This window comes from Durio zibethinus, chromosome 9, assembly GCF_047325235.1.
Source record: "Durio zibethinus cultivar Kanyao isolate XHJ-2024 chromosome 9, ASM4732523v1, whole genome shotgun sequence".
In the NCBI taxonomy this organism is placed as follows: domain Eukaryota; kingdom Viridiplantae; phylum Streptophyta; class Magnoliopsida; order Malvales; family Malvaceae; genus Durio; species Durio zibethinus.
In genome coordinates this window covers 5708748-5733542 of record NC_143170.1, presented here as the reverse complement: position 1 = coordinate 5733542, position 24795 = coordinate 5708748, and the positions used below count along the sequence as shown (strand labels likewise).

Genomic DNA, 24795 nt, shown 5'->3' with positions numbered 1-24795 from the left:
CTTTCCCATTACTCCTTCCTGCATCTCACTTTCTGGGCTATGTAGCTTCATAAACCCCACAGACCCCAAGTTGAAATTGGACTTTGTATGTCCATGGCCCATCAACATTTTTATGCCCTTTAATTCCCTATTGGAAAATTCCTATTCCTCAGTTCGGAGAGCTGGGCCAATTTAAAACCTGATAATGACCCAACTGAACTTTTTCTTCTTTCTATGAAAAGTGAAACACAAAGTGTAAGGATATAACACCAAAATGCCAGTGGAAGAAACCAATCAAAAGGAAAATAAAAGGTCCCTTCATATAAATAATTTAACAATCCAACATACCAAAAAGTTTCAAAGCTTAGAGGGGACAATGGCCGCTCTAGTTCTCAGGGTGACTACCACTGATTCAAACCAGTAATTTGAAGACTATAAACTGCTTCACATTAAAAAGGAAGGCTAAAAAAAATAGGGATTTGCAGGCTGAGCTTAAAATGACAACTGATATCATTTTCAAAGCTGGATGGATACACAATAGTTTTAGGAAAAAAAAAACTAAAGTGATCCATCCATTGGAAGACCCTTTTCCTCTGTTATTTCAGTATATATACTGTTACTACTACATATATATATAAAACGCTGACATAACCAAGAAAATCTACTTGAAGAAGGGAATCTACGATTTCTTCCATTTTGCTAGACGTAATAGGAAAGCTAATACTTCTGATGGATCGCGCAAGGAGTACCAAGCTATGGTGTCTTTTGGAATGGAAGAAACGATGATGGGAAACCCTTCCCGTCTAGCTGCTATGACCTGAAACATGGGAAAAGATGGATGTATGTAATTAGATATCTAAGCAATAAAGATTTTGTACAGTTAAACAATCATGATTTAATGTTATTATGTTATAGATACCTTGAATGCATCTTCATCAGTTCGATCATCTCCAATGTACAATGGCAGAACATCTTTGGCATGATTGCTGAATCCTAAAGTGTTAAGCAAATAATTCAGGGCATCACCTTTGTTCCACTCTATTGATGGCCGGACTTCTAAAACCTTTACATCAATTACACAGACAAAATTCAGGATGCCAGGGCAAAAGTTTTTCACTCCATCTACAAAATAGAAACTTTTGCAAGATTAATTTACCCTACCATTTTACCCTCAGTCAGACGAAACTCGGGACGATTTTCAACCAGGGATTTCACTTTCTCCTTTAGAATTCTGTGATCCTGCATATCAACATTGAATTTTACTAAAGATTTTCAGATTAGACTATATTATAATTAATAAGATGAAACTGATTTACAATGAAAACTTTTGGATGTTGTTATATGTCCAACTTTTTGTCTAAAATTTACCTTTGGTGGAACTTGTCGATAATGCACTGAGATGCAAAATCTGTTGTCCTCTATCCTAGCACCTTGTATTTCTCTAATTTTGTCTTCCAACTCTAATGATATCTGTCACAATTCAAACAAATGGAGTAACTTGTCTATGAAAATACATGCACAATAAGTGGAAAAGTCTAAGACAGTCCAATGAAAGACTAAAATTGACTCTGGAAAGTGAGCTTACCTCTTGAATTGCAGGTAAAAATAACTTGGCAGGTTGAAAGCCTCCTTCATTCCCCTGCCCAATACCAAAATGAAATCGACCTCATAAAAAAACGATCTCTAAATGCAAAGTTTTGCCAGCTTTATTGGGTTGGATAAAGCAACAGACCTTTTTATCACAGGACTTTACTGCTCTGGGTGGTGCCATTATGTCCATCCCATGACTCCCAGCATAATATACATCATTTAACTGTACAAATTCTTTAACCTGAATAAAAAATAGGCTAGATAGCATCAGCCTAGGCTGTAAAAGTTTTCGAAAGTGACTCAACTGGCTACAGTTGATAGATTGCTCTTACCTTATCTCGGCTCCTACCACTGATAATAGATGTCGGAAAATACTTTGCAACTTCACGCACTGCCGCACGCATCTGAAATGAAGAACTTGTGAGGTGCTTTACAATCATGATTAACATTTAACAGATGATTTTGTCTAATAATTTTGAGTCAAGATTTATGTGCATGAAAGTGTAATATCAAATGACTACCTCAGCGGACATAAAGGCCTTATCAGGGTCTTCAACAATAGGTGAAAGGGTGCCGTCATAATCTAAAAACACTACGACCTTTTTGCCCTTGGCTTCTTTCATAACGGAATCAAATGAGCTCCAAGCAGAAGGGTGCTTCAGCTGATAATATAAGAGTCATACACAAATTAAATGGTGCACGGCAACAATAAAAAACCAGCAGGGAAGTTTAACAGATAATAATATGCTTGGCGGAATGTTATATGCCAAAGCAATGTGATAATAATCAGTCAGAGAGACAATCACCAGCCATGAAGCATAGCCTGCAACATCAGGTGGGCTTAATAATCTCCCTATCACAGAGCCATTGATACCATCATCATTGTCATGATCAGTCTCTGGACCCAAGAAAGGTTTCCGCTTCTGCCTATTGGAATGTGATATTTGAAATCCCATTGTCTTGTTAAACTTTGCCAAGTTCCTCTTGACCATTTACTTAAAATGAAAAGAGAAGTAAAACTTCATTAGAAAAAGCATAAATGAACATTTCTTTAAGACTATCATAAAACTTGACTAATATGAAAGAAAATGAATTTTCGAACAATCACTGATCAGTTTCATGAAACGTTTTGCTACTATTCTACTACCATAATCCTGAAGGCTTACTAATTAATGAAACCGTTCAACTTCAAAGTGCCCCAAAACAATGGGTTTTGTTCTCAAGCTTCTGTCCACTATCTATTACTCACTCTCCTCAATTCTCGTGAAAGAAAAAAAAAATCCTCTACCGCTAGATTGCCAACAACATAACACTATTTATAGAAACAAATACTTCGTAACCAAGCAAAACAAATGTGTATTAAAAAAAACAAAAACAAAACAAAACAAATAACACATGCCAAAAGCTTGCCCTTTATTTTCTGAAAAAAAGAAAAAATTATTCACCATATTATAAAAAGGGACTACCTAAATTAATCTAATCATAACGTAAACTAACAAAAAAAAAAAACCTTGAATATGATCCAATGAAAATTAAAGTCGAAGCCCAAAAGAATTTATAATTTAATTTAATTAGTTATACATTCATTTTAAATTATAACATTCAATAAATTTAAAATTTAAATCTCAACATTTATAAAATTTTTTCTTATCCTATAATTTTTTTAGAAATTCAAGTCCAAGAAGAATGATAATCAATTAATTTCGATCTGTTTTTAAGTTTTGGAGTAACTTCGAATTAGAGTAAAGCAATACCTTTAGGTAATTAAAGCTCAATGAAACGTATTAGAGTTATTTACCACAAATGAAAGCAGCTGCTGCCCAATAATTCATGGTGAAGTTTAATAGAACTAGTTAACCGAAAATCCCAGCTTCGTGCATAATATAAGGTTATTTCTCACTCTTTTCTCTTTTAATTGGCAGGGTTGGGCTGCCCCTTAATTTACAGAGTAACACAATTAATTTGTTGCGTATGGAATTCCCAAATTCTTCTTACTATATATGGGTTAGGTCAAACAATTTGATTACTTAAAAAGGCTCTTTTCAACTAAACATCCTGTTTAATTTGTGAAAGAAAGTCAATATTCTAGTACCAAAGTCAATATTCTCTAGTCTAAACTTAGAAGTCGGTGGTGTTCCATAACACAAATTAAAACCCGAAACAATTAAATCGAGGGCAAAATTATTTTTTTTCATAAAGTTTAAGTGAAAAGAAGCAATCTCATATCAAAATTAAAGTATATTGTAAGTTTTAATAAGAACTTACATTTGATTTATAAATTATCATCAAACTGTTGTCAGCAGAAATAAAATTTAAACTTTATTAATAAAATATTCAATTTTTATCAACCCAATATTAACGATAAAATTATTTTCACGAGATAGCTTAATCATTTAAAAATTAGGGTTTACGGTTTTAGTACTTTGATAATTAAGTCTTTTTGTCGCCTATAAAAATTGCTAGCTAGGGCCACTTTCATGGAAAAATAATAAGCTTACAAGAGTTTTAAAGGCATAATTGTGGGCTTTCTCCAGATTGGATGGTTTAAGAAAGGTCACTCTGTTTAAAACTTCCTGTGAAATGAAAGTACAAATATAGGAAACAAGAAAGGCCAATATGATTAATCAGATAAGTTAGATTTGATGAGTCAACTGCTACTGTTCGGGCTTGAGAGTCTTTCAAAGTTAACATAATCAGTTAACAACTTAACAGACTATATTAAGAGCAGAAATCAATAATTAGTTAACATACATACTTGATTAATTAAAAGGTTCATCCTCTATAATTACCATGAAGCAGTAGTTTTCCTTCCATGGGAGGTTCATTTGGTCCCCTCCTCCAACAAAGATTTTCTAGCTCCACTGAGAATGCAGCAGATGGAAAACATTTGATGGGTTTTTTATTCTCTTCCATCACCTTTTTTGTCCACATTACATGACAAAAAACCAACTCAGTTTTATGTCATTTTAAAGCTGATATGATAGCAATGAATGATAAGGAAAAACAACTTTCACTTTGGTTGGTGCATACACAAACGAAAACTATAGTACCAATTATCAAACAATCTCCCTTTTTTTTTTTTTTTCTTTTTCATTAATGTTTTCCCTGACATCCACTAACGTGCTCATCAATATCCTCATCAGCAGAAACAGCCAAACTCCATTGTTAGTTGCATTCTTGTATTTGGCAGAACCAAACCCTCAATAAACAAAAGCTCCCTCAACATGATACGTTCAGAGAGGAAGCTTGTATCCAATGCAGCCATGAATTGACTTGTGTGTGTATGTATTGTTTTTTTTTATTTCTGTTCATAATTTGTATTTTTTTAAAGAAAATCTGGATGACGTTTTGAAACTACTGAGGTGTGAAATTAGAGAAAAAAAACCATGAACCTGGTTAAGTTTTGAGACCACTGACTGAGGTGTGGAATTAGAGAAAAAAACCATGAGCCTGGTTAACTTATTTTAAAGTACAAAGGACAGACAAAATCCACGTGTCGATAGATGAATGGTTGATTGAGAAGTAGCGGGAGATCTGGGTGTTTTGGATCGACACGTCGAGACACGGTTTAGAGTATAGACTTTAGACTTTAGACTTTAGAGCAAGGCTCCATTTATTACACATAAATTGACTAGTAAAATATTTTTTATATTTTTTTATTTGTTTGATGAAAACTATTGATTTAAATAATATGTATTCTGATTAAATTTTTAAAAATTATGATTTTAAAAAGATTTAGCTGCCTAATATTATTTTTTAAAGTGAATTGATTAAATAAAAATTAAGAGATTAAAGAAAAATTTAAAAATAATTAAAAAAATAAAATCGAAACTTAAAAATTATTTTTTATTTTTTAAAAAAATTCGAAAACAGATTAATCTAAGAAATCGAACTATTTGTCAGCTTAATCAAACTAAGAACAGACCTTGGAACAAGATTATATAAATAAAGTCCTTGGCAACCAGACATAACGCAAAATGACGAAATGTGTGGGTCCAAAGAAACTGCCAGGAACTGCAATTTGAATGCTTAATTAAGTTTATTAATTTATTGAGTAAAACTAAAACGTATTAAATGTGATTAAGAAATGTTTAATGAATTGATAGGAAATAAATTAAAGAGCAAAAGCAGCCAATGCATGACCTCCTAAGTGACACCTTTCTGACTTCGTGACTTTTGGTTTAAGTCAATTATTATCTCATGTTCGCACCTAATTATTTTATTAAGAAATCTATATCTAATAGAGTAAGGGTGGACCGTTGTTAGATCATCTAAATCTCAGGAAAAAAAAAAAAAGACATAACTTAATTAAAAGTACATGTCTTTTTTGTAGTTGGTTCTGATTTTCTGAATTCTTAACATAATAGCGGTGATTGTTTTTCCTTTTTTTGTAGTCGGTAGAAAAGCAATGGATTTTTTTATTCCTTCAGGAAGATATTATTCAAATGCATAAAAACGTGAAAAATATTATTTTACTACGAAAACTGGAATAAACCTTCTGTCAATTACAATCTTATTGCAGAAAAAAAAATCAAGACGTAATGAAAGGTTTAGAATAAGATTGTTAATAGCGTACCTAATAACATTTTAATTTTTTTAATTATGTGGTATAATCTGTACTAGTTATTTTGGTATATTATTTTAAAATTTTTAATTTAGTATAAATATATTTATAAATATATAATTATATGAACTTGCATATTATAATTCTATTAATAATTTATAAAATAAATATACAATATCTTTAAATTTTAAATAAATAAGTTTTAAAATATAAAAAATAATATCATAAATTTTTTATGATATTTTTAAATACTTAATTTAATCATATGATATTTAAATAAATTTTTTTTTCATGTAAATATTAACATAAAAATAAAAAAATTAACTTTGATTTTAAGATTGTTAAACTTTATAAATGAAATATAACTGCTTTCTTAAAAGATATTGAAATATTTATAAACTTTTATTTGAAAAAATAAAAGTATAGTAAAAAATATAAAAATTTAACTTTTAAAAGTTATTTTGTTTTTTATTAAATTAAAAATAATCAAATAATAAAAGATAAATTATAAAATTTGTTTTATATTCATGCACTAGTCGAAAGAAGTCAATCTACTAAAACTAATTGAACCCAATAAAAATAAACAGTATTACTCGATATTAAATTTGATATAAAAATTATTTTTAAGTGTATTATATTTTAATATAATTAAAATGTATCGATTCATATATCGATACTAAAACAAATTTAAAAATTATGATTTAAAATTTAAATATCAATATTTTTATTGTAGGGTGAGACTAAAAATACGATCAAAGATAATATTAGGTTTAAAAATTTTTGTTTCTCTTTTTCACTTTTGTGCGTTTAAAAAAAATTGAATTCAGTATATTTATTTTATAAAATTTTTATAATATTGATAAATAATATTTTTTATTGTCAAAAAAGAGTAAAAATATAATTTGGAATATAGAAAAATAGCAAAAAAAAAAAAAACTGTATTTAAAATACTAAATAATTTTATTATCATATTAAAAAAATGCTTATAAATTATATTATGTAGCAAAAAATTATAAATCGTATTTACTCGAACCATCAACCGCTATATTTTGAACTCTTTTGTTGTTTCCTTTAATCGATGCACATCGATTAACATAGACCATGGACAAAACAAACCACTCATCACTGTTAAAACGATGCCTCCAACCGTTTTTCAAGTATAACTGTATAAGTCGTTTCTGTAAAAAGTGCCTTGGTGAGACGGCGTACCCGTCCCCTATACCCCATTACGTTTTCAAATACATTTTAACACTAGTCGGTCGAACCTACAATCTCAACCCTACACGTGGCAAATCGTGCTATCTAACGTCTCTTGTTAGTCAAGTGGTTTAGGGCCTGAATCGAAGAGACAATGAAGTCTATGTCGGTTCGGATGGCCCAGTCAATCAGTCGGGCCGACAGAAACACGTGTACGATTGAAAACCCGTACGTTTCATTCCTCGAATTCGAAGAGAGAATCAATGTTTCTCTTTTCCATAACAATATCGGTACACACGCATTTTTCATTCAAGCTAACGCATGATCTAAAAACGAAAATAGGATGAAAAAATGGCATTTTTCATTTTTAAAAACTAATAATAACATGCAGAGCAGAGAAATACATATTATAAATGAAATTAAAGGCGAAGAAAATGCTTACCAAAACTTAAGCTGATTCGTCGAGAGAATTGTTGATGATTTTTAGTATACAGTTGAACGTCGAGAATCCCACCGAAGCAGAAAATGAACAGAGGTTTAATCAAAGTAGGAAAAAAAAAAAAAAGCAGCTTGAAATGAAATAAAATTATGGAGAGAACAAGGAAAATGAAGAGAGATGGGAAAGCGTGACGGAGGGGTTTTATTTATAGAGGAAAGGGCTGAGAAAGAGGGGGGTTTAAAGGAAATTTTTTTAATGTTTAATTTTTATATTTTCTTTTTTTGGAATTTTGCTAACAATTTTTAATTATTTATAGCATTTACTCGTTTTGCAGTAAAACTTCCTAGAATTTACCAGATTCGATGTTTGCTGGGGTCGCTTTATAATTTCCAAACCACTCCTTTTTTTTTTTATTTATTGTTATAACATAGGAGTATTTTGGTAAAAAATCTTTTCTGTTCATCACGTTTTTAATTTCTCATTGATTTGCTCACACTTTCTAATTAATTAAATTTTCAAATACAATCGTCATTAGAAAAAGTAAATAAAAAACAAAAAAAAGTTATTTTGGTAATAATAAAAATTCAATGAATAAGAATTTATATCTGATTATGCACGCAGATTTTACACGGACCATTAATCTTTTGAATAAATAGGAAGTCACAAGTTATTGGGGGAAAAAATGAAACTTAGGTTTATTTCATTGTATATGTTGATGGTCTTTTAGGTACGGTGACTTGATGCTTTGCAAAAAATTGGTTTCGAAGCTGATTGAGAGATTGGGGTGACATGTAAAAGAAGGATGATATGGGGAGCGAGAGATAGGATTTCATGACGCGTTCTCTCGTTAAAGTCAGTAAGATAGAGTAAATGAGGGAAAGTAAGAAGAAAAAGGAAAAGATAAGGAATTAGGTGAAAGTAATTGAAAGTGAGTAGATAATTTAAAATGAAATATTTTTATCTCAATCTTACTTTTTATAAAATGAGTTTATAATTTTGATCAATTGATAATTAATTTGTGTCGACGTAACCAATTAACTTACTTAAAATTAATTAAGTATCGAATCAATTGAATTGAATGATTAATCGATCGTCATCCTGATAATCAATGATTATATAATGGTACATTTTGATAAGAATCAAAGATAATGATTAATGGAAGAATCTTAAATATTTCATAGATAAAATTGATAGTACTAACAAATTTATTTGAAATTATCTTAGAAAGAACATTTTAATTATTTAAAGTATTTTAGACGTATAAAGAATGTGCTGAACAAAGGTTTTTGATAGGTTACGCAAGCTTTTAATTCCTTGTGAAAAAAAAAATGACATACATTGTATTTGTATTTATAATTTGGTTTTACTGGATTCCTTTCCATATAAAGAGAATAAAAAAAGGCTTTAAAGTTAGAACGCATTCAATTTATTGCGGGAGGGGGCCACCACAAATTTTACCAATCTATAGTAAAAATGGAAAATACACATTATTAAATTGAAAATATGGTTACAAAAGTTTGGAATTTACTGTGGTTGCTTTGTTAATTAAAAAGAATAACTATTAGGGAAGGTTAAAAACAATAGATAAATAAAAAAGCAAAATCACCGAAAGTCACTATTGCTTAGTTCTTCAATAGAGGGAGCGCCTGTGTCTAATTTAACAGTACATGGAGAATATCTCCTTCAGAAACCAAGCTAAAAAAATAAATTCTTAGTGGAATTTGATACTGGAAGTACCTGGAACATGACCTTGAAAAGGGACTGCCTGAGAAACTTCCTTTGTATACTTTTTGGCTTCTGGGCCATATGCCCGCCTAGTAAATAAATAAAATGGGTATTAAGATTCTCCGTTCACATTTTGACAAGTCTTCTGCATTGATGTCTGCAAAAGAAATTCTACGCTTCTAGGCCCTATGGAAATAGTAGGACTGGGTTTACTTCAACAAAGCCGACAAAAGTCAATAAAAGGGCGTTGATTTCTTCTTCTTTTTGTCTTCACAAGATGTTGGGGGTAGAGATCTTTTCTTCATTTGGAATCTTCGTTTGGCGAACAGGTTATAGGGGGTGGAATTGAGTTTGGGATTTGTCTCTTTTGTCAAGTGGGCCTCGTTAGTCAAAAAATAATACTAATAGAATGTGAACAACCCGTGGCAAACTGACAAACTCGTTTGAGATTTCAAGCTCAGCAGTTTACCGTTTCACAACAGTATTGACGTTTCATTGCCATGAAATATCAACTTTAAGCCCACAAAATTGAGTTGTCGGAACTGAAGCCCACAGTAACAGGCAATGTGACTAACCAAAGCATTCTCGTCATCAAAAAAGAGTAATGGGCCAAGGAGTGAAGGAATTGGTGTAGAGCTTGAAGGTTTCTGCATTTTCAACCCGACCCTCAAGCCTCAGAGCGGGTAGCAAATGTTAAGGATTCCAGTGGGTAATTCATAGTGTTTGGATAAGGCCTAGCTCACACCAGGACAACATCATATATAGAAGCAACTCCTACTAAAGTTTGAGTAGTCAAGCATGAGTTTTTGAATGAAGCTTTTACTATCAAAAAAATAATTAAAAAAATGTACCGCTCTTGGATCCAAATATGGCACAACAAAAAAAGCAATTTCTACAGTTTGGACCAAGCTTAGAATATCAAAACTCACCAAGCTGGTGCAGTCAGTAGTCTCCATATTCTATATTCTTAGCCCTCTCAGCATTATCAACACATCAGCATCCTATGGTTCTGTTGGAAAGCACCATTGATTAATCATCCTTAGCTTGTTTGCTATTCTCTACAAACTATCATTCCTGGGCTTTTGATCAATTCTCTCCTCCAGTCCATCTCCGTCACCTTCTCTTGCACTCTTTAACATCTCTTTATCAGTTTTCCGAGAATCATCTTCCACAGGTGCTTCATTGGCTTCTTTAATTACCTGAAGTAGCTCCAAAGGGGTGGCTGCTGGGTCTAACTCACGACATCCCATTGGAGCATTATGAGCTTCTTGGCCTGTAAGCAAGTAATTAGGCACCTGATGGGAAAAGCGAAACATCTCTTCTTTTGGAATCGTCCTGACTTCCTCAGGGTCTAAATGTTTATGAAAAACTGTCCTAAAACCATTAACCTTAATTAGAGGGACCACAGAGACTCCTTGTTCCTCATCATAATCATCAAGCACTTCCACCATGTCATATTTGTGTATCACTTCATCCGGTGTCTGTTCATTCCAATCAGGAGACCAGTTCTTGTAGACAGCCCAGACATCCCCTTTTCTAGGAAATATTCTAATTACTCCTCGCGTACCTTTTGTCCATAGAACCTTGTGGGAGAAAGAATTTAATGTTTCACTAATTTCATGTCTGCCACTTCTAAACTCCCCACAAGTTTTGGAGAAACCAGAGCCTATCCAGTCCAGCACACCAAATTCGCTGTTGCTTCTTGAATTAAGCCAACTAATTTTCATCTTAAAAGGTTTCAAGGAGATCACCCTGTGAACTCGAGCATAGAAACGGGGCATCCCATCGTCATCATCATATGCAGCCCAGACCTGGTCATCTTCAAAAGAACTTTCACTTCGATCCAAGTCAAAATTGTGAAAATCAGGATCTGGAACATTTATCGACAATGGTGCAATCCCTGTATCTGATCCATCGGGAGAAGAGGCAGGCAGAGACTGCTTGTCTTGATATTCTTTATTGGTATCAAGTTCATCTCCGCTGGCCATGCTCCTCTCTTTCCTATTTTCTTTCTCTCTGACCTTCTCTTTAACTTTGTCAGCATTTTTGGCTTCAGTTACAGAGCTCCAGTCCTTAAGCTTTTTACGAATCACAGTCTGAGCCTTATCCATCAGCATGTTTCGAATTTCAGACAATGACAATTCTCTCTCACTGATGGGCTTGTTATAGTTACCAGAGTACCCATGGATACTTCCTATTTCAAAAACACCCCTAGATTCAAATGTGTTCCCCAAGCCAGGTCCATTTCCCATGGTTGTTTGACTTGATATGTTACCTACATAACCATTAACACAAATATCATCTTTTCTCTTTTTCAGGAGTCTCTCTGCTTTAAGAGCTTCTTCATGCTCCCTTTTCACTTTCTCTTGTGCCTTCCGAACAACACTTGCAGCTTCGGCACTGGTGGAAGGTGGTCGAACAGTACTACTAACACCAGCTGCCCCAGAGAAAGGACCCCATTGGAAGCTTGTATTATTAGATGAACCATGACCGGCCAATCCATCATGTTCTGAATTTTGAGCAATAGAAGAATTTGTTCCATAGTTAAATGGATTATTTTTAGCAGCATGATGCCCTGAAGCCTGCTGTTGTTGGCTAGACCAATTTGATGTCCTGTAAACATTTGGAGGTGGGGCCTTTTCTAAAGCCAAAAACGCTTCTTGACAAGTAGGGCATAGAAGTGTGTGATTCAGGTAAATCCTGAGGTATTCATACTGTGTCTTGCATCTATTGCAAACAGTCCAAAAGGTAGCAGGTTTCTTATCAGAAGAAGCAAATGAGGTTTGACCTACCTGGCTATTACTGTTCTGAGTCCTAGCATTTAACTTTACATTAGAACTAGAACTGTGAGAGCCATTTGCTCTGGGTGGAATTGATGAAACCCCACTCTGTGTGGGAAACTTCTGTTGTGTTCCCCTGAAATTTATCTTCTGGTTATACGCTAATCTCTTAGACTTATCTGATAACAAGCTCCAGGCCTCTGAAACAAGCTTAAAAGCTCCATCTGCACCTACCAACTTGTTTTTATCAGGGTGAAGCATCAGAGCCAGCTTCCTGTATTGTTTTCTCACCGCCTCATCATCGGCCAATGGTTTCACACCAAGCACACCATACCAATCCACTTCTCCACTCACTTTATTCTCAGCAGAAATATACACATCAAGTGTTGTCAACATCTGGGCAATACCATCAAGCCCAGGATACAAATTTTGAGCCTTCAAAGCAAACTTTTTGGCTCCAGCATAATCCTTCTCTGTAACCTTCCTTTCAGCAATTTCTTTTGCCCTGAATGCCTCATCTTTGTTGCACTCCATAATTTCTGAGGTAATTTAATGTGTTTCTTCCTCACCTAGGTATTATCAATATGACACAACTCCAACCAAAACCCAGGGTTTGCAGCTTAAGGCTCTTTCATGCCTTAAGACAAGAGATAACAGCTCCAAGTTTTTGATGCCTGGTCCAATGGAAGAAAAACTTCCTTGATAAAAAGATACATATGAATTAGAAACTGATTGAGAAGTAAATGCATTAGCAATTGCATAATATTTTATAAGCTTATACTTTGCTAAAAACAAACAAGACAAATCTTTATTTGAAACTTAAGTTTTGGTTGCTTCCTAGAGAAATCCATATTCTTAAACATAGATCGCATATTTCTTTATCTGACGCTACAATCTCACCTTAACAAGAAACAAGTTTCACGATTATTTCAGCAGAAGCGTGAGTGCAAATTTCGATATCACTCCAACTAAATATCTAATGCACACGTAGAACAGAAACTGCAATCCATAATCATTGTAATACTTTCTCAAAAAATAGTACAATATCCAGCATTTCTTAAAAAGCTCAAACACATTCCATTTTTATCTCAAGTGGTAAAGTTTAATTTCAAGGCAATGTAACTTGAGCTGGAATGATTAATAATATAAGACTATCCTTCCAAGAAATACCTCATGGTGCAACCAGTAATCATTTCTCTCTCAAGCCCATTAGCACGAGAGAAAGAGAGAGTTTTATGTGGATTTAACTCAAACCACAAGAATATTTGTCCTTTGATTTTTAAAAAAAAAAATCTTACAAGTCAACATAACTTTAGTCAAGAATTTATCTTACACTCAGATGAAAATGTGACCAGGAACTCAAACACCTCGAGGAAATTAGGCACTTACAAACAAAATAGGAGAATGCAGATATTGAATATGATTAACTACGGACATAGTCAAAGATGCTGTAACTAGACTCATACATAGGGAAGATGTAACTACCATCTAAATGCTAAACACATGAACACTGATACATATGCAATTTCAAGTATGTGGAACATATATAAAAGCATAGTTTTTTTTTTTTTTTGTCTGAGAACTGTCTATGCAATGAAAAAATAACCAAAATTACTGATCCACCCAAACAAAGTTTTTGCCAAGCACCAAACCTTCATCAATGGCTAACACCTGTTGAGAAAGGGACAAGCAGTTTTTTTTAAAGCCGAACAACAATAACCATGGTAGGCACATGCCACATACCAAGTCCTACAAGTTATACGGTTGGCCCACATATAATCATAGCATCGATCAGACATGCTTAGTTTTTGCTATCCAGACAACAGTTGTCATAGATAAGAGCTTTACACTTTGGAGACCTAATCAATGGTTTGCATCATGCATTTCTAATACCAATAATATTTAGCTCTTTAACAAGCTTACTGAATATTGGAAAAATAAAATCCTAAGTGAACACTTAACTATCTGTTTCATAAGTTCAATACCATCAGTTTCCATTTCACACACAAATATATAAAACAAATTGGTTACGGCTTTTTGTTTATCTCTGGCGTCCCTCACCTAGTTTGGACGTTGGGAATTAATCAAGGCAAAAACGATTACCAATTTCCACAATAATTCTGATGCAGACTAACCTTCACCAAAAACAACCAGTCACCAACATTCCAAACATAGAATACCCGGAAGTTTCATACATACCAACAATATGACTCATAATATATGAAAAGCAACACTTTAATTTCTTTTGATGCAGATCACAAGTTCACCAACTTGTTATGAGCAACAATAAAACTATCATATTACAGATGCTTGAATTTTACACCTCACCCCACCTATTATGAAGCTAACTTACTCAACATACCATTTCCTCTAGAGAATACCGTCAACGAACTCAATTTCTCAATCCTAAGCACATTAACAATTATATCTGCATGTAACCACAATGCAACAAGCCCACGTAATTTAACCAGTTTCTTTCTTTTTCTATTTTTTGCAACAGTCTAAAACCTCAAAATGCTAATTTCTCAAGAAAAAAATTTGCCATGAAAATCCAAAATAACTCCAAATATTGAGGATAAACAGCTAGATGAAATAACTTCAGAAGGTAAAAAAAACCTTGATATAAACTTTCCTCAGCATTTCTTTAGTCTTTAGTCTTTACTCATTAAAAAAAAAAAAAAAAGAAGAAATTTAAGTCACATTGAACAACCAAAAGCAGAAATCCAACTCTGATTCAAACTACCGGGAAAGGACACAGAAGAGTAAATTGACATTTCCAGGTCTCCAAGGATCTACAGTTAACCGAGATTCCAACAAGCTTTATAACGGTCAAATTTGGCCTTTCCAATCCCTATTACCCTGTAGAAAATGAAAACCCTAGACCCTACAAATTTTCAACAAACAGTCCACAAAAATCACAAGCCAAGCCACAAAGAAATGATCCTTTTAAAAGTGAAAAAACACTTGGAAATAAAAATATATACCTTTCTAAAGGAAGTCTCTGGAAGCGAAGAAAATTTTGAATCTGAGACAAACATCACAGGGTACAGTGACCCATTTGTCAAAACCCCAGGAGATCCCGGGGAAAATATTTTTCTCTTTTTTTTTTTTTTCTGGACTGAAAAAATGAAAAATAATAAATAAAATAACAAAAGGGGAAAGCCTGAAAGTATGGGGTTGGTTTAATATAGGAGTACTTATTATTAACTTTTTTGTGTTAACCCTAATACAACATTTTTATAATGGGTTTTGATGCAAAAGGACTTAACCATGGTTAGTTTTCAACTATTCTAATGGGTTTGTAGTTATTATTGTGGATTCTAATAAATAAATAAATAAAATATAGATTTTGTTTATATATTTATGAGAAAAAATTGAATTATGTTTATGAATTGAGTTCAGTCAAATGTGCTTAACACTTTTAAAAGTTTGTTTGTTTCTATAATTGAGGTTATTAAAATTTTAACCTTTAATTATTATAATAAAATTTTAGTATTCTACTAACAAAAAAAAATAATTATTTTAAAAATTTGTTGGAGGTCCTGTTTAATTTATTAATTTAAATCATTTAATATTAAAATGATATTTTTATTTTAATATTTTAATATTTTAAAATATAATTATTTAATAATAAAATAATTTTATGAGCCTAGATTGAACCAAATTTGAAAAATCTTATCCAAAACCAAACCCACAATCTTAACTAATCACTTAGCCCATGAGAAAATCTAAAAGTCAGTTTGGTTTAGAAAAATTCGAAAATTGTTTTTTAAAATTTTGATTATGGATATCTAATTCGTAATAAAGTTCAGAATTATCTGATTTCTGAAAAAAAATATTAGATTTTTCACGGTACTCAAAAATTTTAAAATCATAAACTCACATTTATTTATGATATTTTATTATTTCAAACGAAAAAATTGTTTGAATTTTACATTTGACTTGATAAAATATTATTTCTTTCCATGTTACTCTTTTGAAAAACGTCTAGTAATAAAATCAAAATTTTTGTTAAGTCAATTACAGTATTTGTAATGAATAAAATACAATAATTATTCTATATGATTTATATTCCATATTTTTATTAATGTGTTTTTTTAAAAGTATACAGTAACTATTCTATGTATGACTTTTGTTCAAAATCTATTACTAAACTTTTTTAAAGAAATGAAATAATTAATAACATTTATTGCATTCTTTTATTCATTACGCACTAATTGATCATTATAATATTTTTAATATCATCAAATACTGTATTTATTTAAAAAACAACTTAGTAATTATTTATTAATTTTTAAAAAAATCAATTACTATATTTTTTATATAAATACAGCACTTGTACAATTTAAATTTTTTAAATAAATCAAATATTGCATTTCTTTGAAAATAAACACAATAATTAATCACAATTTTTTTTATAATTGATTGCTCGGATATTGCAATATTTGTCGATTATTTTTTTAAATATTATATTTGTTATATTATCACAGATATTATGATAAAAATACATAATTTAATAAATTCAGATTCCTCTCAATCAAATACGAAAATCTAAAAATGAGATACCATAAAAATCACATTTTTCCCCAAAGATCACATTTTCCTGAATATTACACTTTCTTCTAAAATCCAAGATTCCTAGAATCAAAAACCCCCTAAAAGAAATCATAGTTTTTATCTTCATTTTATTTACATTTTACAAAAATAAAAAAGTATTTACTGACATAAATAGATACATATATATTTTAAAATATATAATTTGAAACCCTTTTTCAAATTATTTATATATATATATGCTTTACCAACAAAATACATATACATGTATGTATATGTACAAAAATCAAGTATATTATTAGTACATGTACACAAATAATATGGCACTTAGGATGCATATGACACGTTAAAAAAATAGTTAAAGTCTGATAAAAAAAAGAATGGCATCAAAATGGGTGTGAAAGGTGTGTACATCAATTATCAGCATGACTACTCCAAAACCTCCATTAAAACGAATCACGATTGTACTGAATTCTTATCATAGTCAAGTGGAATATTAGATGCACAGGATATCAGTTAATAATGCGTAAATTTTAAAGCACTATTACGCATATTCACTTTTCTAGTTTTATTATTATTATTATTGTTATTATAAAAACACTGCTGATATGTTGAGCAGGTGTTTCTCAAGAAAAAGCTCTGCGGTTTGGTTGAAAAATTAATCTCTCCTAATGAGACTGGATAAGGAGATTGTCATGTGACAGGAGATACAGCCCCAGTGGGTTTTGCAAAGCAAACGCAGCAGGAGATGCATTTGCAAGACACAATGGGGCTGCCTCCATGCCACATGACGATTTCAACTAAATATTAAGCATGTTTGGAGATGGACAAAGCAAGTATACGTTCCATATAAGAGAACATTATGAAAAAAAAAAGAATAAACAAATTGTCTCCTTGATATATGCACATTGACCACAAGGCACATGCAGATTTCAAAATTAAACTAACTAATTTGTCAATAAATCTACACATGCAATAAATTAAGGATTCTTAATCATGCTCGGGATTAGCTGGATTTGCCTTGTCATGGCGGAATCTCACCACAATGCATGTTATATTGTCCGCACTCCCACGGGTGAAAGCAGTTTCAGTCAACTTTCTAGCAGCTGTCTCTGGTTCTTCTTCTGCCCGAGCAAGTGAAACAGCATCCTGGAAACAATTTTGAACTTATAACAAGCAATTACACACAAAAGTATCCTAATAATACAGCAGGGATTTCCAATGTTCTTATTACTCAAGCATTAGAAGATCAACCAATCTAATCTTATTGGAAAGCACTGTCACATCAGCAAGCTCGTATGAGCTAGTTTTGTCCCTTGTATTTTTGTTCCCTTTCACAAATTCAAGTGTCCTGAATAACAATTTTATTCTTAGTGTTAATATGTAATTTGACCCTTCAACTATCACTTTTTATGATTTGATATTCAACTTTCATTCTGTCATGTCATTAATCCTAGACATCAACTCTGTTAATAATATGCTAAGGGTACAAGAAACTAATGAATAAAATCATGACACATGGCATATTTTCATTGGTCAATATCTGCACGTTGTTATTTTACCTAACACTGTTAGTTGATGGTGCAAAGTTCTTGTCGGAAGCAAAGTAAAGGTACCAAATCGTGAATTTTTTTTTATAAATACCAAATCATGAAAAATGATACAATCAAGGGGCCAATTTGTAAATTAATCCTCCATTGGTCAATATCTGCTCGTTGTTATTTTACCTAACACTGTTAGTTGATGGTGCAAAGTTCTTGTCGGAAGCAAAGTAAAGGTACCAAATCGTGAATTTTTTTTTATAAATACCAAATCATGAAAAATGATACAATCAAGGGGCCAATTTGTAAATTAATCCTCCCTCGAACTTGCTCAAAAACAATATTGAATGCATTCCTGATACTTGGATGGATAATTAAGTGCAGCCATGCACTTGTAAATGCACGTGTCAGAGAGAGGTTTACCTCATTAGGCACTACATCCCATAATCCATCACTAGCAAGCACAAGCAACTCGATTTCTTCATCCATCTCTCTATCCTGAGAAATAACAAACATTAACACAGAAATTTCACTAATCCAATTTTCATGATCTACCACCTGGAAAACAAATGCTATATGGTATGACTTGTGTTGTGGAATAGGTTGTAGTCCAATCACCCTAGAGAACAGAAATCAAGGGACAGAATAGGATGCGGCAAGCAAAAATAGAACGCAAAGGTATTGGTGTTCACCATTGTATTCAAATTCAAATTAAAAAACGAGCATGAGCACATTCTTACTTCAGTGTCTAACTTAACACATCAGATTTTGAATTTTGGATGGTTGCAATCAATTAGGAATGGTGAAAATAAAAGGTTGTAATTTTCAATATCTTCTCATGAGATGATTTTTCCCTAAATGAGTCCAACTATTAAACACAAGACAATACCATGGGAGAAAGTAATCGCAAAATTAAATGTAATGAGAGCTATTAAGATGATTAAAGATTACTAGCTAGCTTATTAGTACATGGTTTTGAGTATCACCTGGATTTCCGGTTCTGCAACAACAAATTGCTTCAACATGCGATTACCGAAAGCTCGAGACATAGCTAACACACCTCCTACCCTCCAAGTTCCTGATAACATGATTAACAAGAAATTTTCACCATAAACTTTCAGGAGCCAGAATCTCTAATTTAAGTGCCAGATATAAAGGAAATATTTGTTTTAGTTTCAGTAAGACAAGCTAGATTTTTAAACAGTTTTACCTGCCCACATAACAACTCCTCCAGCATTTTCAATTCGCTTCCGTTCATCACTTCTATTTGGTTTATGATCTTCGGAGAGAGGGATTGCTTTAAAAGGAAAAAGAAGCTGCTTTTAAGAATCCCCATTTACAAATTCAGAATTATCAACATTCTTTTTAATGTCAAGTGCAGGATAATCTAATAAAGCCATATGTATCGTAATTAAGATACAGCAGTCACTCAAAATGTAAATGCATTTCATACTATATATAGTTCACAATTATTAGTCTTTACTAAACATGCCCATAAGTAAAAAATAAGTAGGTTAAGATTACCCACCCAGTATAAATACAAAATACCATGCTTTAACATGACTATTTGGCTATATAAAATAAACAAAGGATAGCATAAAGAAAAATTCAAATGCTTTCAGAATGGGCCCTGGCCTCCTCTTTACTGGCCCCTTTCCTCCAGCAAATTCATAGAAACATTTCATTATCATCTTCAAGTAATAGAATTTAAAGGCAAAATATGTTAACGCATATATTAATGCACAAGAAACCAATATATTAATATACAATAAAAATACATAGAATACCTTTTCCAGCCTTGGATATTACAGTCCTTGAGTCTCCAACATTGGCAACATATAAATGGTTACCAACCAACACTGCTGTTGAAGCGGTTGAACCATCATCTCGATAAGTATCTCTTTCAGAATCCAAGAAATCTACATCAGTCTGTTGATATGTTTTACCTGCAGGCATGTCCATGAAACAAATATGAATAACAGAGAATTCAAATAGGTTGATAATCATTTTATTGTACAAAGACAAACCCATCTGAATGCAAATTACAGGCTCATGACAAGAAAGAGACACAAGTACTTGTAAATGCATGGATCCTCTATAAAGTGCTGACAATAAAGGATATGCAACAATTTAAATGCTCTATCAGCACAGTAAATCAGAGATCTTAAACGCACTTATGGCAAGTTTGGTGTCCGTCATGAACTGTGGATGCTTCATTAGATTATCAAAAAGGTGTTGCTTCAAATACTCAGCAGCATGTGAACCACCATGCCCTGCAATTGCACATAATAGTGTTTAAAAGGTGGGGAAATGAAAACTGTCCATTTCAGATATCAAAGATATCGTGCCTTGAGAAAAGTTACTTATCATTCAAAAGCGCATCTCCAAGATGACTGATAGTATAAATAGGTTGAAACAGAAATCATTCATCAAGAGACACATTTGGATATAAAACGAAAATAATACAGATTGATTGTCACAATCTCATAATGATTTCGACTTTGATTTGAATGAAATCACAAGAAAGCTTTGACAGACATAATTTCAAAGTTGGTCTATCTTTGACCCAGGCAACTTTGGATGCTTGTGCCACTAATTAGTTGTAAGAATGTCCGAATACACTGCCCCAAGGTTATTACACATGTCAGATAGCTCGCACGCAGGCTATAAACCACATACATATCATACCAACAATAAAACTTATAATTTTTAGTATTGCTTTGCACCATCAATGCTATGGTTGTGAAAACCATATCCAGCGGAAAGACTAGCCCCACATAGCACACCGTGCTCTTCTCCAACCATCATGTTTAGTACCTTCCAAGTGTTTTTACTTAATTTGTTCCTAGTTTTTTTACATAATTTGTTCTAGCATATACGTAATATTTTTAATTTCATATCCTTCCACAAGGCAATAGATGATAAGAGAGAACCTAACCATCAAAGATTCCAAACATGCACACTGTCTGCCCCCTAATCTTGGAAGTTTTAATATCATAAAAATCTTCCATGGTTGCTCGCTTTCCCCTGAAACTTGAATATCCACAGCTTAATTTTCCATCTTCACTGCCAAATCAGACAAGAAACCTACCATGTAAGTGCAGTTTCAAATCTAAAGTTAGTTAATAGCATCACATACACAAGTAACAAGATTAAAGAGCCATTCATGTGCAATAGCTTCTACCTTCTAGACGAAAGAAGGAAAGGAATGACGATTGCTGGAAAAATGTACAAATTCAAGTGAAATCCATGTTTTCTATAAAAAAAAAATTTGAAGAATATTTACGAGTGCAGTGATTTTGGAAAGTGAAAGAAATGCCAGAGCATACAATTGATATTAACAATTATATTACAAATGTTGCAGCTAGGAAGCTATTCTTTCTTCGTTTCCTCCAATAATCGATGAACCAAGTAGGAAAGCAAAGACAAACAGATCAAAAGAAATTTACTAAAAACTCCTTTTTCAATAATTCCACTTTGAAACCATGTGCACTTTTTTGAGACGGTTAGGATTTACAATATCAACACCTGTAAAGTTGACATCATTAAATTTCTTAGAGTAAATAAATAATCAGTGGCTTACAGTATCAACATATCATCTAGCTTTTCTTGATTAGGTGACACGTTCATTGAACCAAACATGCAAAGAAAAGATCAAATCTGACTAAACAATTAAAAAACCAGTATACAAGAAACTCTTAGCAACATTTATTCAGCACCAAATCATATTTAAAAAGTTAAGGGAAAGCAATATGCATGTTTGGTTCTAAACAAATCATGACATGTTGTGAAAACTCGCTATACTTGTAGCTTAATGTGCATGATAAATTAAACAACTAATCTAAAACAGGTGGAAAACTAAAATTTACCTTTTCCACCCTCCGCTTACATATCCACCATCCTCATCTTTTTCCCGAAACATATCAACAATGGGACGTTGCTTCGCTGTTGCACTTGAATCAACCATCATCCTTGCACTCGTTTGAAATTCACTATTCAACCAAAAGTTTAATCCACCAAAGACATATAAAGTCCTTCCAATACTCCTCAAATGCACCCTTTTTGGGTTAATATTGTTCCTATACACCCAGTCTGAAAAATTACACTCCTTAAACAACTGTTGCATACCATCTAAAATGGTCCACTTATCGCCTTTTAATGCCAGATCTTCAAACTCACGAACAATGCTGCATAACAAAATCATTAACATAACAAAATTAAAAATATCCAAAGTGCTTTAACTCCAACATGTATTTTAAATGTATAATATAATTATCCCTCCCTCTAAACAATTCTTAAATGACCACTAAATCAAATAATACACGATTAACTCTAGTAACTAGCATAGGATCGATAGCTTCCGACAAAAATGAATTATTACACATTAAATTTGAATATACTAGATGCATTTAATGAACTTTTTTTTATTGGTAAAAATGAGCATCATTAAGCTAAGCTTTCCACTTATAGTTGTAAGTTTGATCAAAATAAGAAGAAGAAAAAGTAAAATACGAATCAAAATCTTACATTTACGTTTCAAAATAATCGACTCATTTCTTGAGCTGATAAATCATGCAACAAAGAGTGAATAAAAAAGCAGCATTTTCGATCAAATTAAAACGTAACTATACAAACAATAACGGATCTCTCGTTGAAAATTTCGGATAAAACAACCGGATCGGATCGGGGGAACCAGACAGAAAGGATCAACGTTGGGTTGGAACACGTTGAGGATCCGAATCTGAAATGGAGGTCAGTAGGAATCGGTCGCGTAGCGTAGCTTTTCTCTCTCTCAAGAAAAAGAGAAAAAAAAAAACAAGGAGAATCTGAAACCCTAAGGAGAGAAAGGGGATGGAAAAAGAGAAGAGATTTTGAGGAAATTTGTAGAGATATATAGTGGGAGCGTGAGAGAGAAAAGGAAAGAGAGAGTGCGGAGTGGAATGGAGAGAGAGAGATCTGGCCATTTTTGTAGCTGGCCACCCAAGAGAAGTGGCAACGTGGCACTCTTCATGCATCCACTTTTATTTCGGGAGCTTGATCTTCTGCGCTCGTGCTCATGATTTACATTCTAATTTCTAAAATATATGATAATTTAGGTTTAGTTTGATTGAAAATTTGATTACTATTTATATGCCATTATGTATTTACATTTGATGCATATAAATATTATAAATTATCAAATCACATAAATTAAATTTTATTAAAAAAATAATTTTAAGTGTTTTATTAAAATTAAGTATATTTATTTTTAAAGTTTTAAATTTTAAAATTAATTTCTTTTAAAAATGCTATTACACGACTCGTTGACATTATATAGCATTGTTATAAGGTGTATAAAATATTATTTTTTTATTTTTTATAAAATAAAAAGAGTTAAAAATGCATATATCAATATGAAAGTAAACTTATAAAAAATACACATAAATTTAAAAATACATAATTATAATATAATTTATTTAAACAATAAAATACATATTTTATTTAATATAAATTAATTATATTATAATATATTGTAACTACTTTTCATGTTTAATTAATTATTGTAATTTTCTTCTCAACAAAAATATTGTGATTTTTATCTATCAAAATAATGGTTAAAATAATAAAAAAATCTTAAATTTTATTACTTTATTTAAATAAATCATTATATTTTTATTACACCTAATTAAATTTTTTATTTTTAATTTGCATCAAAATAAACTTTTCTCTTTTAATTTTTATTTAAATAAATCTTTAAACTTTAATTTGTATTTAAATAAATTCTTATATAAATTAATCTTTTATTGAAATAAGAGTTTATATGAATATAAATAAAAAATTAAGATTTTATTTAGATACAATAAATATATATGGATTTATTCAAATAAAGTTGAATAAATCAAATTTTTTTTAATATTTTAGTCAAAAATATTATTGTGATTTTTATATATAAACATTTAACTTAATAATTAGTATATGTATCCTATTTAAAAATAAAATTTGACTTTTTTAATTAAAATTAAATATTCTAATTTTATATTTTGTTTTTATTTTAATTCACAATAAAAAATAAAAATACATATCAATAAAATTGAACTAAATTATTTCATAAATGTACAAAATATGAGAAGCTTTTTTCCATTTTGTGAACTTTTTAAACTAACAACCCTTTAAACTTTCAAGGGTATTGTATATTTTACTAGTTACCATTACAAGTAATGCAAATAAATAATCCACGTAGCATTTTGATTTTGGAAAATACCAAAAACATTTTTCAAAATAAATAGGAGGCATACCAAAATATCAGCTAAAGCTGTGGACTGTAGACCATAGAAGAAACGAGCATTGCGGTGGTAACGGGGACCCGTTTGAGGGCAGAGATTCCCGTTTGCAAGGTCACCGACTCAAATTTTGAGCTTTACCATGCCGCATGGATATTTGCTAATA

General features: G+C 31.7%; 3 protein-coding genes across 9 annotated transcripts; all 3 read right to left on the bottom strand.

The window, feature by feature from the left end:
* Window positions 1–273: 273 nt before the first annotated feature.
* Window positions 274–7950, bottom strand: LOC111309311 (putative trehalose-phosphate phosphatase 2). Its single transcript, XM_022908373.2, has 10 exons — window positions 7773–7950; window positions 2376–2564; window positions 2091–2231; window positions 1902–1973; window positions 1712–1810; window positions 1565–1618; window positions 1348–1449; window positions 1141–1218; window positions 899–1042; window positions 274–796 (listed from the first exon to the last, which is right to left on the bottom strand). The coding sequence occupies exons 2-10, from the start codon at window positions 2559–2561 to the stop codon at window positions 659–661; spliced, it is 1014 nt and encodes a 337-aa protein (XP_022764108.1). The 5' UTR covers window positions 2562–2564; window positions 7773–7950; the 3' UTR covers window positions 274–658.
* Window positions 7951–9880: 1930 nt separating this feature from the next.
* On the bottom strand, window positions 9881–15447 carry LOC111309293 (uncharacterized). Of its 4 annotated transcripts, XM_022908342.2 has the most exons (3): window positions 15259–15398; window positions 15018–15158; window positions 10298–12972 (listed from the first exon to the last, which is right to left on the bottom strand). In XM_022908342.2, exon 3 carries the CDS (start codon window positions 12806–12808, stop codon window positions 10553–10555), a length of 2256 nt encoding a protein of 751 aa, XP_022764077.2. In that variant the 5' UTR covers window positions 12809–12972; window positions 15018–15158; window positions 15259–15398; the 3' UTR covers window positions 10298–10552. The 4 variants fall into 4 exon arrangements, with proteins under 4 accessions (XP_022764091.2, XP_022764099.2, XP_089621823.1 ...); XM_022908356.2 differs by lacking the exon at window positions 15018–15158 and having other exon boundaries at window positions 9881–12972; window positions 15259–15447; XM_022908364.2 differs by lacking the exon at window positions 15018–15158 and having other exon boundaries at window positions 9881–12968; window positions 15259–15445.
* A 2197-nt stretch (window positions 15448–17644) lies between these two features.
* LOC111309278 (putative protein phosphatase 2C 76) lies at window positions 17645–23363 on the bottom strand. Of its 4 annotated transcripts, none has more exons than XM_022908315.2 (9): window positions 22897–23363; window positions 22239–22556; window positions 21308–21435; window positions 20544–20642; window positions 20157–20315; window positions 19580–19666; window positions 19356–19447; window positions 18793–18867; window positions 17645–17977 (listed from the first exon to the last, which is right to left on the bottom strand). In XM_022908315.2, the coding sequence occupies exons 2-9, from the start codon at window positions 22493–22495 to the stop codon at window positions 17819–17821; spliced, it is 1056 nt and encodes a 351-aa protein (XP_022764050.2). In that variant the 5' UTR covers window positions 22496–22556; window positions 22897–23363; the 3' UTR covers window positions 17645–17818. The 4 variants fall into 4 exon arrangements, with proteins under 4 accessions (XP_022764050.2, XP_022764054.2, XP_022764057.2 ...); XM_022908319.2 differs by having other exon boundaries at window positions 22996–23306; XM_022908322.2 differs by having other exon boundaries at window positions 23044–23232.
* Between the last annotated feature and the right edge of the window lie 1432 nt (window positions 23364–24795).

Bases quoted from the DNA above. Each gene is read 5' to 3' on its own strand.
- LOC111309311 (XM_022908373.2), bottom strand. From the start codon at position 2,561: ATGGTCAAGAGGAACTTGGCAAAGTTTAACAAGACAATGGGATTTCAA. The intron at 2,232-2,375 runs GTGATTGTCTCT...TTATATTATCAG, and splicing joins CAGGCTATGCTTCATGGCTG to CTGAAGCACCCTTCTGCTTG. The intron at 797-898 runs GTATCTATAACA...CCCATGTTTCAG, and splicing joins CTGATGAAGATGCATTCAAG to GTCATAGCAGCTAGACGGGA.
- LOC111309293 (XM_022908356.2), bottom strand. From the start codon at position 12,808: ATGGAGTGCAACAAAGATGAGGCATTCAGGGCAAAAGAAATTGCTGAA.
- LOC111309278 (XM_022908315.2), bottom strand. From the start codon at position 22,495: ATGCAACAGTTGTTTAAGGAGTGTAATTTTTCAGACTGGGTGTATAGG. The intron at 19,667-20,156 runs GTATTCTATGTA...TTCCTTTTAAAG, and splicing joins AATATCCAAGGCTGGAAAAG to CAATCCCTCTCTCCGAAGAT. The intron at 17,978-18,792 runs GTAAACCTCTCT...AATTGTTTCCAG, and splicing joins GGGATGTAGTGCCTAATGAG to GATGCTGTTTCACTTGCTCG.